This window comes from Leucoraja erinacea, chromosome 12 (genome assembly GCF_028641065.1).
Source record: "Leucoraja erinacea ecotype New England chromosome 12, Leri_hhj_1, whole genome shotgun sequence".
In the NCBI taxonomy this organism is placed as follows: domain Eukaryota; kingdom Metazoa; phylum Chordata; class Chondrichthyes; order Rajiformes; family Rajidae; genus Leucoraja; species Leucoraja erinaceus.
Genome location: NC_073388.1, coordinates 1954568 through 1964639, shown reverse-complemented (window position 1 = coordinate 1964639; position 10072 = coordinate 1954568). Strand labels below are relative to the sequence as shown.

The window sequence follows — 10072 nt, the reverse complement described above, 5'->3', positions numbered from 1 at the left end:
TCTCTCCTCCCACCCACCATTCTGTATACGGTCACCATGCAGCGAGCTGTGTCGCTGTCTCTCTCCGTGTCCCAGCGCCTGTTGGCCGCCGCTGCCCGGACCCCGACCCGGAGCCTCCACTCAGCCGCTCGCCGGCCGGCCCAGGACCTCGGCACCCCCGCCCGGGGCAGCCCTGCCCCAGCCCCAGCCTCAACCCCAGCCCCCGCGGCCCGGGACGGTGAGTTTCAGACGGGAGGGGAGTTGGGGTTGGGTGGTGCCAGTTCTTGATACCCAGCGGGTCGGGCAGCGTGTGTGGGAGACGGGAGGTCGGGAGTCGGTGTCCAGCTGGTCTATACAGGGGGTGGGGTGAGTGGGGCGGGGACGGTGGGTCACTGTATCTCACTCTCCCACTGATGGCGAGCTGGGTTATTGTGTATAAACTGCCCGTACATTTTTAATGGAGACAGAGCTTGCTGGAACTGTTTGCTGAGCTGATGTGGCAAGGTGTACAAACACTGCCTGGTTTAATTGTAATTCTGTCATATCCGCCACAGCCTGCGGTCTCGGCTCCCCTGCAGTCTGTGTGGAGACGCTGCCGAACCCAATCGTGGCCAATCCTTAACCCATAATCCCCTGAAACTCAAGGAGAATCCATTCCTCTCACAGCTCTTTATTTTGTTGACACAAAATAAAGAGTGCTGGAGTAACTCAGCGGGTCAGGCAGCATCTGTGGAGAACATGGATAGGTGACGGTTCGGGTCCAGACTTCTTCAGACTGAGAAAGTCTGAAACGTCACCTATCCATGTTCTCCACAGATGCTGCCTGCCCCACTGAGTTACTCCAGCACTCTGTGAAACGTCACCTATCCATGTTCTCCACAGATGCTGCCTGACCCGCTGAGTTACTCCAGCACTCTGTGAAACGTCACCTATCCATGTTCTCCACAGATGCTGCCTGACCCGCTGAGTTACTCCAGCACTCTGTGAAACTTCACCTATCCATGTTCTCCACAGATGCTGCCTGACCCGCTGAGTTATGGTGCAGCAGCATCTATGGAGCTAAGGAAATAGGCAACGTTTCGGGCCGAAGCCCTTCTGGAAATAGGCAACGTTTCGGGCCGAAACCCGGAAGGGTTTCGGCCCGAAACGTTACCTATTTCCTTAGTTCCATAGATGCTGCTGCACCCGCTGAGTTACTCCAGCACTCTGTGTCTTTTCCTATTTATTCTGCGTCTCCGTTTTAATATAACACGAAGACCAGCATCTGTTTTTCCCCATCATGGTACATGAATAGGACAGGTTTGTAGAGGGTGTGGACCAAACACAGGCAGGTGGGACTAATGTATCTGGGACATGTTCAGCAAGTTGGACTGAAGGGCGTGTTTCCACAATGTATCACTCTATGACTCTCTATGACCCTATTTTAACTGTTGGGAAATTTTAATTTCAGTCCAGGAAAATGCTGGAGTAACAGGCAACATCTCTGGAGAGAAGGAATCTATTTGTTGTTGGAAATTAGATATAGTTTCATTGTAAATTCTCAAGCAGTTAACACTGAAACATGAGGGTGGGTCGTGTATGTTAAACAGCAGGAGGTCTCGGTGAAATGCAGCTGGACTTTGTTGGGAGAGGTGAGACGCTTATTGCAAAAGAGGAATTAAACTGAGGGCGGTGGGGAATTAGTTTCAGCTTACTGTAAAGGGAGGTGATTGCTTCACCGCTGACGTATGAAATCTGACACGCAGCATGACTCAGCCTGTGTGGTTTCCTGTTGATCACCAACTCCTTGCCTACTCTCTGATGCCGCGATGTTTGCAAGTTGTAGGCGGAGAATTAGCTTTCAAAACCATTTGCAGAAAAGCCAGTGGGATGGGGAGATTGTCAAGTTAGCGAGCGGCTAGATTGGATCTGGAGACCAGGATTAATGAACGAGAGAACAATTCAGTGGTGGCTTTCAAAAGGAAATCAGAAATGCTGGAGTAACTCAGCGGGTCAGGCAGCATCTGTGGAGAACATGGATAGGTGACGTTTCACAGAGTGCTGGAGTTACTCAGCGGGTGCAGCAGCATCTATGGAGCTAAGGAAATAGGCAACGTTTCGGGCCGAAACCCGAAAGGGTTTCGGCCCGAAACGTTGCCTATTTCCAGAAGGATTCCGGCCCGATACGTTGCCTATTTCCTTCGCTCCATAGATGCTGCTGCACCATAACTCAGCGGGTCAGGCAGCATCTGTGGAGAACATGGATAGGTGACGTTTCACAGAGTGCTGGAGTAACTCAGCGGGTCAGGCAGCATCTGTGGAGAACATGGATAGACAATGTTTTGGTTCAGGACCTTTCTTGTAATGGGACAATAGGAATGGCTATGGGTGTACTGTGTGGGGTGTAGTTATTAGGGGTGGCACAGTTGATAGAGCTGCTGCCTCACAGCACCAGAGACCCGGGTTCGATCCTGACCTTGGATGCTGTCTGTGTGGAGCTTGCATGTTCTCTCTGTGACCCCCATGGGTTTCCTCCGGGTGCTCCGGTTTCCTCCCACATCCCAATGATGTGCGGGTTTGTAGGTTGATTGGCTTCTGTAAATTGCCCCCTAGTGTGTAGGGAGTGGGCACCCTAGTGTGTACTAGTGTGAACAGGCGATCGATGGTCAGTGTGGACTAGCTGGGCCAAAAGGCCTGTTTCTGTGCTGTATCACTAATCCATTGATACTATTGGAGTAGCCAGTTGCAGAATGTGCTGGGTGAGGGCAGGTCCAGCATCATTGAGGACTTAGTGCCTGCTTTATAGACACTCCGCTCACTCCAGCAGTTAGTCCCCTCTACGGGACCAACACAACTCCTCAGACAGCACCCCCCCCTCCCCCACAGGCAGGGGGCTGACTGCCACCATGTACCCTCATGGGAGCGGAACAGCGGGAAGAACCGCTGCCTGGAGTGCCAACCCCAACCTCCACTGCTCTCTATAGAGTTTGCAACGTTCTCCATGTGACTACGTGGGTTTTCTCCAGGTGATCTGGTTTCTTCCCACGCCCCAAAGACATGGGTCAGTGGGTTAAACTGGCTACTATAAATTGTCCCTGGTGTGGGGTAGAATCTGGGGGGGGGGGCAAGTGATGAGAATGTGGGGAGAACAAAAATGGATTGAATGTTTGATTGGTTGCAATGGCTGGTACAGACTCAGTGGGCCGAAGGGCCTGTTTCTGTGTTGTATCTCTCTCTCTCTCCCTCTGACTTTCACTGACCTAAAGAAAGACCTTTCCTCGGGTTAATTGAAACTGTACTAGGACAATCGGAATGTACGATGTGAGTTTGTTAAATCTCCAGTGTTTAATATTGCTCTTGTATCTGGCAGAATGTTCACCCTACAGACTACAGGGCCGGATACCCTCAGCCTACGACAGAAAGGTTCTGCTATGGGTGGGACGGTTCAAGAGGGACCAGGATATACCAGAAATTGTCTCGTAAGTCACACTTCAACCTTTCCACAATCCTCCACCTTGCTCCTTACGAACTTCCTTATTGGTTGTATGCCTTGGACCATATTGAGCCAAAGTCAAACAGCAGGGAAACAGGCCCTTTGGCCCATCTCACCAGAGATACCTCCCCTAAGACAAAATCTAGAGACAAGGATAAGACACAGAGTGTTGGAGTAGCCAGGCAGCATCTATGGAGGAAAAGGACGGGTGATGTTTCGGGTCAGGACCCTTCTTCAGTCACCCATCCTTTTCTCCAGAGATGCTGCCTGACCCACTGAGTTATTCCAGCACTTTGTGTCCATCTGTGCAACATCTAAGCTAGTCCCATTTCCCTGCATTTGGCCCATCTATCCCTCTAAATGTTCCCCATTCATGCACCTGTCTTTAAACGATGCTTGCTGCTTTTAAATGTGTTTCCGGGTGCTCCGGTTTCCTCCCACATTCCAAAGACGTGTAGGCTTGTGCGTTAATTGGCTTCTATAAATTGTCCATAATGTAACGGATAGAACTAGTGTACGGGTGATCGCTGGTCGGCACGGACTCGCTGGGCCAAAGGGCCTGTTTCCACCCTGTATCTCTAAACTAAACTAACAGCCTCAACTACCGACTCTGGCAGCTGTTTCCATATACCCACCTCCATCTGGGTGAAAAACATGCTCCTCAGGCCCCTGTTGGAGATTAATCCCCTCATCTAACGTGATGCTGTCTGCATTGTAGTGATAGATCGGGGAATTCAGTTTAGTGCATTTTCACACTTCTGTACCTCGTGCCAGAGGGGAGAAGAGGGAGTGGCCGGGGTGCGACTGGTCCTTGATGATGCTGCTGGCCTTGCCGAGGCAACGTGTGGTGTAGACGGAGTCGATGGAAGGGAGGTTGGTTTGTGTGATGGTCTGGGCTGCAATGTCCACAATTCACTGCAATTCTAGGAATAGGTATCCAAGTTGGGATGAATCCTCCATCTCCTGCTACAACCGTATGCTGTGTGTCCCAGACCTCCCAGTACATCTGGCAGCAGGTTAATGTGTGAACACTTTGTAGCTGATACTGCGGGGAACAGCGCACACACCGTTTACACGCACTGCTTCCTCTTGCCCAAGCAGATGGCTGGAAGGGAACAACTACAGATGGTGTAGGAACAGTTTCGCATCCTCTACTGCAGAATCCCTCGGGTCTCACCAATCAGTAAGGCCCAACCTGCCAAACTCTCCTTGTAAGCCAACATCTTCATCTCGGGATCCAGGGCGGCACAGTGGCCCAGCAGTAAAGTTGCTGCCTCACAGCGCCAGAGAACCGGGTTCGATCCTGACATGGGGCGCTGTCTGTACGGAGTTTGCACGTTCTCCCTGTGACCTGGTGGGTTTTCTCTGGGTGCTCCGGTTTTCCTCCCACAACATCCAAATTAGTGCTGGTTTTGTGGGTTCGATTGGCCGCCATGTAAAATTGTGGCTGATCATCCACTGTATCCCGTAGGATTGGGTCCATACCCTCTGATCCCCTTAGCCACAAGGTCATCTAACTCCCTCTTAAATATAGCCAAGGGCCTCAACTACCCCCTGTGGCAGAGAGTTCCAGAGATTCACCACTATCTGTGTGAAAAAAGTTCTCCTCATCTCGATTTTAAAGGATTTCCCCCTTATCCTTAAGCTGTGACCCCTTGTCCTGGACTTCCCCAACATCAGGAGCAATCTTCCTGTGATCTAGCCTGTTCCAACGGTTAAGAATTTTGTAAGTTTCTATAAGATCCCCTCCCAGTACCAATCCTCCTAAATTCTAGAGAGTATAAACCAAGTCTATTCCAGTCTTTCTATAAGACAGTCCAAATCCAGCATCTCTGAGACTTTTCTCCTGCTCTATGGCAATTGTCCTTGCTCAGATTTGTTGACCAAAACTGTACGCAATTCCAGGTAGTGGCGTTTAAGAGGACCCTGTATAGACTGCACAGAGATATGGATCACAAATCCTCTTGCAGGCTAACAGTTTCTCTTTCTTCATTGTGTGCGACCTGGCACTTTCAATGACTGGCCGACCGGCCCAGGTCGCTGCACTCCCCCCTTAACATTGGCCACCATTTAGCAATAGTCAACAGCCCTTTTTTTGCCTCAAAATGGATAACCTCACATTTATCCACATTATACCAACTCCAAATTTGCCCACTCATGTGATCCATATCCAAGTCCATTGCAGTCTCCCTGTCCCCTCCTCCACTGCTAACACTGCTCCCCCTGTAGTTAGTGTCATCCCCCACACTCCAAAGACGTGCTGGTTTGTGGGTTAATTGGCTTGTGTAAATTGTGTCTACTGTGTAGGATTGGGTATGGGTGGTCGATGTAGATTGAAGGGCCCGTTCCCACACGATATCTAGAATAAACTTGGTGCCTAATCCTGAGTGCCATCCCTTCCTCAACAAGTTCGACCAATATTACATGGATGACCATAGGCCTGTGAAACTGGAAAGGTTTCCCTCCGACTCTGCCCGTTCCCCCACCTCCCACCGCCATCCCAGTACCCCATCCCATCATGCGGTTGACTTTTTTACTGCTAGGACTCCAAATCCAATTATCTTGAAGACTTTTTCCTAATGCTGGATTTTCCTTGCTTAGAATGTTGAACAGTTTGAGGCAGTTAGGATAGTGGCGTTTAAGAGGCGTATAGACAGGCACAGAGATATGGATCACATGCGGGCAGGTAAGAGTTGCTCTTGGCATTGTGTTCGACACGGGCATTGTGGGCCGAACGGCCTGCGCTGTACTATGTTCTTAACATTGAACTGCACTGCACGGCAACAGCCCTTTTGGCTCACAGTGTCTGAGCTGAACAGGATGCCAAGACCAACTCTTATCTGCCCGCATGTGATCCATATCCCTCCATTCTCTGCCTGTCCCCTCCTGTATCTGCCTCCACCACCCCACACGGGAACTCGCCATCCTCTGTACATCTATTTTAAACTTTGCCCCTATTTGAGGTGGGGGCGCAGGGTAGGACAGTGGTGGAGTTGCTGCCTCACAGCGCCAGAGACACGGGTTCCATCCTGACTGCGGAGTTTGTACGTTCTCCCTGTGACCTGTGTGGGTTTTCTCCGGGCGCTCCGGTTTCCTCCCACTCTCCAAAGACGTGCGGGTTTGTTCGTTAATTGGCTCCGGTATAAATGTAAATTATGTGTGAAGAGTGTTGCTAATGTGTGGGTGATCGCAGGTCAGCATAGGCTCAATGGGCCGAAGGGCCTGTTCCTGTGCTGTACTTCTAAGAGCAGTCAGGGGCAAGGCTGCTGATGGTGGTCTGGTGAAGGTTGTATTGGTGGGTGTGGGTGTGAGTGTGTGTGTGTGTGTGTGTGTCTCGGCTGCATGTGTCTAGTGCATCGTGTGTGCCTAACACTAGTCACTGTGCCAGCCGCAATGATCCTGATGTCAGGGTGGTTTTGACGGTTGCTGAAGTTCTCTCCAACACGTGTGTTAATTTTCCCCACAGCATCGAGATGCTTCACGCAGCAAGGAACAAGATAAGGGTACAGATCTGCTACCTGATGATCGCCCTGAGTGTGGGGGCCTGTGTGGTGATGGTGGTTTCGGGCAAGAAGGTACGTTCTCTACCAACCTGTGCTGGCATCTCCTACACCCACCCTCCTCGCCCCTCGCCAAAGAGAAAGCCCGAGACTCTCATGACCATCAATGGCGAAACAAGGAACTGCAGGTGCTGGTTTACGCATAAGGACACAAAGTGCTGGAGTAACTCTGTGGGGCAGGCAGCATCTGTGGAGAAAAGGAATGGGTGACGTTTCAGGTCGAGACACTTAATCAAACTGATCAGTGTGTGGGTGGGTGTGTGTGTGTGGGGGGGGGGTGTAAGCTCGCCAAGTGAAATATGAGCTGCTGTTCCTCCAACACCTTTATGTCCCGATGAGTTACTCCAGCATTTTGTGTCCATCTTTGGTCTAAACCAGCATCTGCAGTTCTTTTGTGTTACATACCATTTGCTACAGTAGTGATCTGTCTCTGACCACCAACACATCTGCATGCCACACCATTCTTCCTTTCTGTTCTTCCCACAGAGTGGGTGAGCTCACGTTCCCCATATTATAGCCCACACATCACGTCCCTCCACAGTACGCCCCTCATTGCCCACACTGCCAGTTGACTCTGGATCATCGGCATGGATCCAGGTGCCAGCGCAGACAACATCGGGATCTGGTGGGTCTTCCCCAGCTGAGACGGGCCTGTATATTCACTCCGCACCCTTGTCACCCCAAGGGGCCGCTCTCGGTCATGTCTCTGGGGGGAGGGGGACGGTGAGCAGAGATGTCCAGGGCAGGGTCACCCTCATCTCTGGTCCACGTGTCAGTCATGTGAAACTCTGGGCAGCCTCTTTGCCCATTCAGTGGGACGAGCTCAGCGATGATTCTAAAACTCCCAAGACACAGGGCGACAATGTGGCACAGCGGGTAGAGCTGCTGCCTCACAGCATCAGGCACCCGGGCTCAATCCTGACTACTAGGGCTGCTGTCTGTGTGGAGTTTGCACGTTCTCCCCGTGACCGTGTGGGATCCCCCCTGGATTCTCCGGATTTGTCTCGTATTCCAAAAATAAACGTGCGGGCTTGTTGGTTAATTGGCTTCTGTAAATTGTCCCCAGTGTATAGGATAGGTGCGTGCGTGCGTGTGTGCGTGTGTGTGTGACCAGGGGTGTGTGTGTACCAGTGATCGCTGGTCAGCATGGACTCGGTGGGCCGAAGGGCCTGTTTCCACCCTGTATGTGTGAACTAAACTAAACTGGACAAAGACCATCCAAAGCTGTGACCAGCTGCTCTTCCTCCACCTGCAGGCTTTTAAACAACGTGAGAACCTCACCAAGTGGAACCTGGAGAAGAAGGCCAAGCTGAAGGAGCAGTACATGCTGGAGCACGGGACTGTGGCTGACAAGACCCAGTAACTGACGGACATTCAGCAGCATCTAAAGCTCACGGTGCTGGGACAACTCGGGCAGCAGCTCCGCAGAAACAACACCAGTGATGACACGGGTCAGGACCTTCCTTCAGACTCTGGGGGTAGAAGAAACATCTTCTGGTCCGGACCCAAAACCTCACCTGTCATTGATCCCCAGAGATGCTGCCTGGGCCGCTGAGTTGCACCCGCACTTTGTGCCTTATCTTTGGAACAAACCAGCACCTGTAGCCCCTTGTGTCTGTGTCGTTGGTTGAAGCAGGTATTATCCACACTGGATGTGGATCTCATCAACATCTCCCTGTGTTCATTCACTCTCACATTTAAACCCAACCCCTGTGGGATATTCCCTTTGCCCCTGCCCCCACCCTGGACCTGCTGCTGTCAAGCAACACATCTACTGGTTCCCCACCATGCCTTGACCTTCAAATCCCACCCTCTCCCTGCAAAGGGTCCCAACATGTCACTTGTCCATGTTCGCCAAAGATGCTGCCTGACCCGCTGAGTTACTCCAGTCTACTTTGTGTCTTGTTTTTTTGTAAGCCAGCATCTGCAGTTCCTTTGTCTCCTTATTAACTGCATTGATGAGTTTTCCACTCACTGAGGGATTAGAGGTTTATTTTCAACTGCACCCAAACCATGTTCAGTTCACAGCCTTGTTCAGCTCATGGTCTCTGCTCTGGTAACATTAGTTCACATATAAGACAGTCTCACATCAACTATTGGGCGGCACAGTGGCGCAGCGGGTAGAGTCGCTGCCTCACAGCACGAGAGTCCCAGGTTCGACCCCGACCTCGAGCGCTATCTGTGTAGAGTTTGCACGTTCTGCATCCTAAAGACGTGCGGGTTTGTAGGTTAATTAGCCTCTGCAAATTGTCCCTAGTGTGCAGAGAGTGGATGAGAAAGTGGGATAACATAGAACCGATGTGAAGGGATGATCGATGGTCGGCATGGACTCGTTGGGCCGAAGGGCCTGTTTCCGTGCTGTATCTTTCAACTAAGCAATCAAACTATCTTCGGCACTATTTCTACTTTTACATTTGATGAATATTTCAGGTATTTTGTTTGTTTTACCGGGAGTCTGTTCTGTTGTAAATCCAGTTTGCGATGCCTGCCGTACACTTCAATGTTCGTTGATGTGAGCGCAGCTGCCAGCGTTCCACATAGAATATTGAAGAGTGAGGCTGCAGGTACCTCACCTCAGTCCACCACAGCAGCATCTTCACACACACACACTCCTCACCCCGTCTCCAACACTCAAAATATTATTATTCATTAAATCACTTTATTGTTTGTTAGAAATTCGAGTTTGATATATTTTTGTGAAAATCTGAGTAAAGTATTATCTGTACCTCATTGGCTCCACGTGTGTTTATTTGGTTTCAAAATCACCCAGTTTTAGATGCACAGAATCTCTTGCCCAGAGCAGGGAAATCGAGGACCAGAGGACAAAGGTTTAAGGTGAAGGGGGAAAAGATTTAAGAGGAATCTGAGGGGTAAATTTTTTCCACACAAAGGGTGGTGGGGGTATGGAACAAGCTGCCAGAGGAGGTAGTTGAGGCTGGGACTATCCCGGCATTTAAGAAACATTTAGACAGATACATGGATAGGACAGGTTTGGAGGGATATGGACCAAACGCAGGCAGGTGGGACTAGTGTACCTGGGACATTGTGTGGGCAAGTTGGA

The 10072-nt window shown here is 50.8% G+C and overlaps 1 protein-coding gene across 1 annotated transcript; it reads left to right on the top strand.

The window, feature by feature from the left end:
- Positions 1-9736, top strand: LOC129701987 (protein FAM162A-like). Its single transcript, XM_055643445.1, has 4 exons — positions 1-217; positions 3329-3437; positions 6918-7026; positions 8267-9736. Exons 1-4 carry the CDS (start codon positions 37-39, stop codon positions 8372-8374), a joined length of 507 nt encoding a protein of 168 aa, XP_055499420.1. The 5' UTR covers positions 1-36; the 3' UTR covers positions 8375-9736.
- The last annotated feature ends 336 nt before the right edge of the window (positions 9737-10072 follow it).

Coding starts and splice junctions, on each gene's coding strand:
- LOC129701987 (XM_055643445.1), top strand. CDS start 37: ATGCAGCGAGCTGTGTCGCTGTCTCTCTCCGTGTCCCAGCGCCTGTTG. Junction 218..3,328: donor AGCCCCCGCGGCCCGGGACG/GTGAGTTTCAGA, acceptor TGTATCTGGCAG/AATGTTCACCCTACAGACTA. Junction 7,027..8,266: donor TGGTGGTTTCGGGCAAGAAG/GTACGTTCTCTA, acceptor CTCCACCTGCAG/GCTTTTAAACAACGTGAGAA.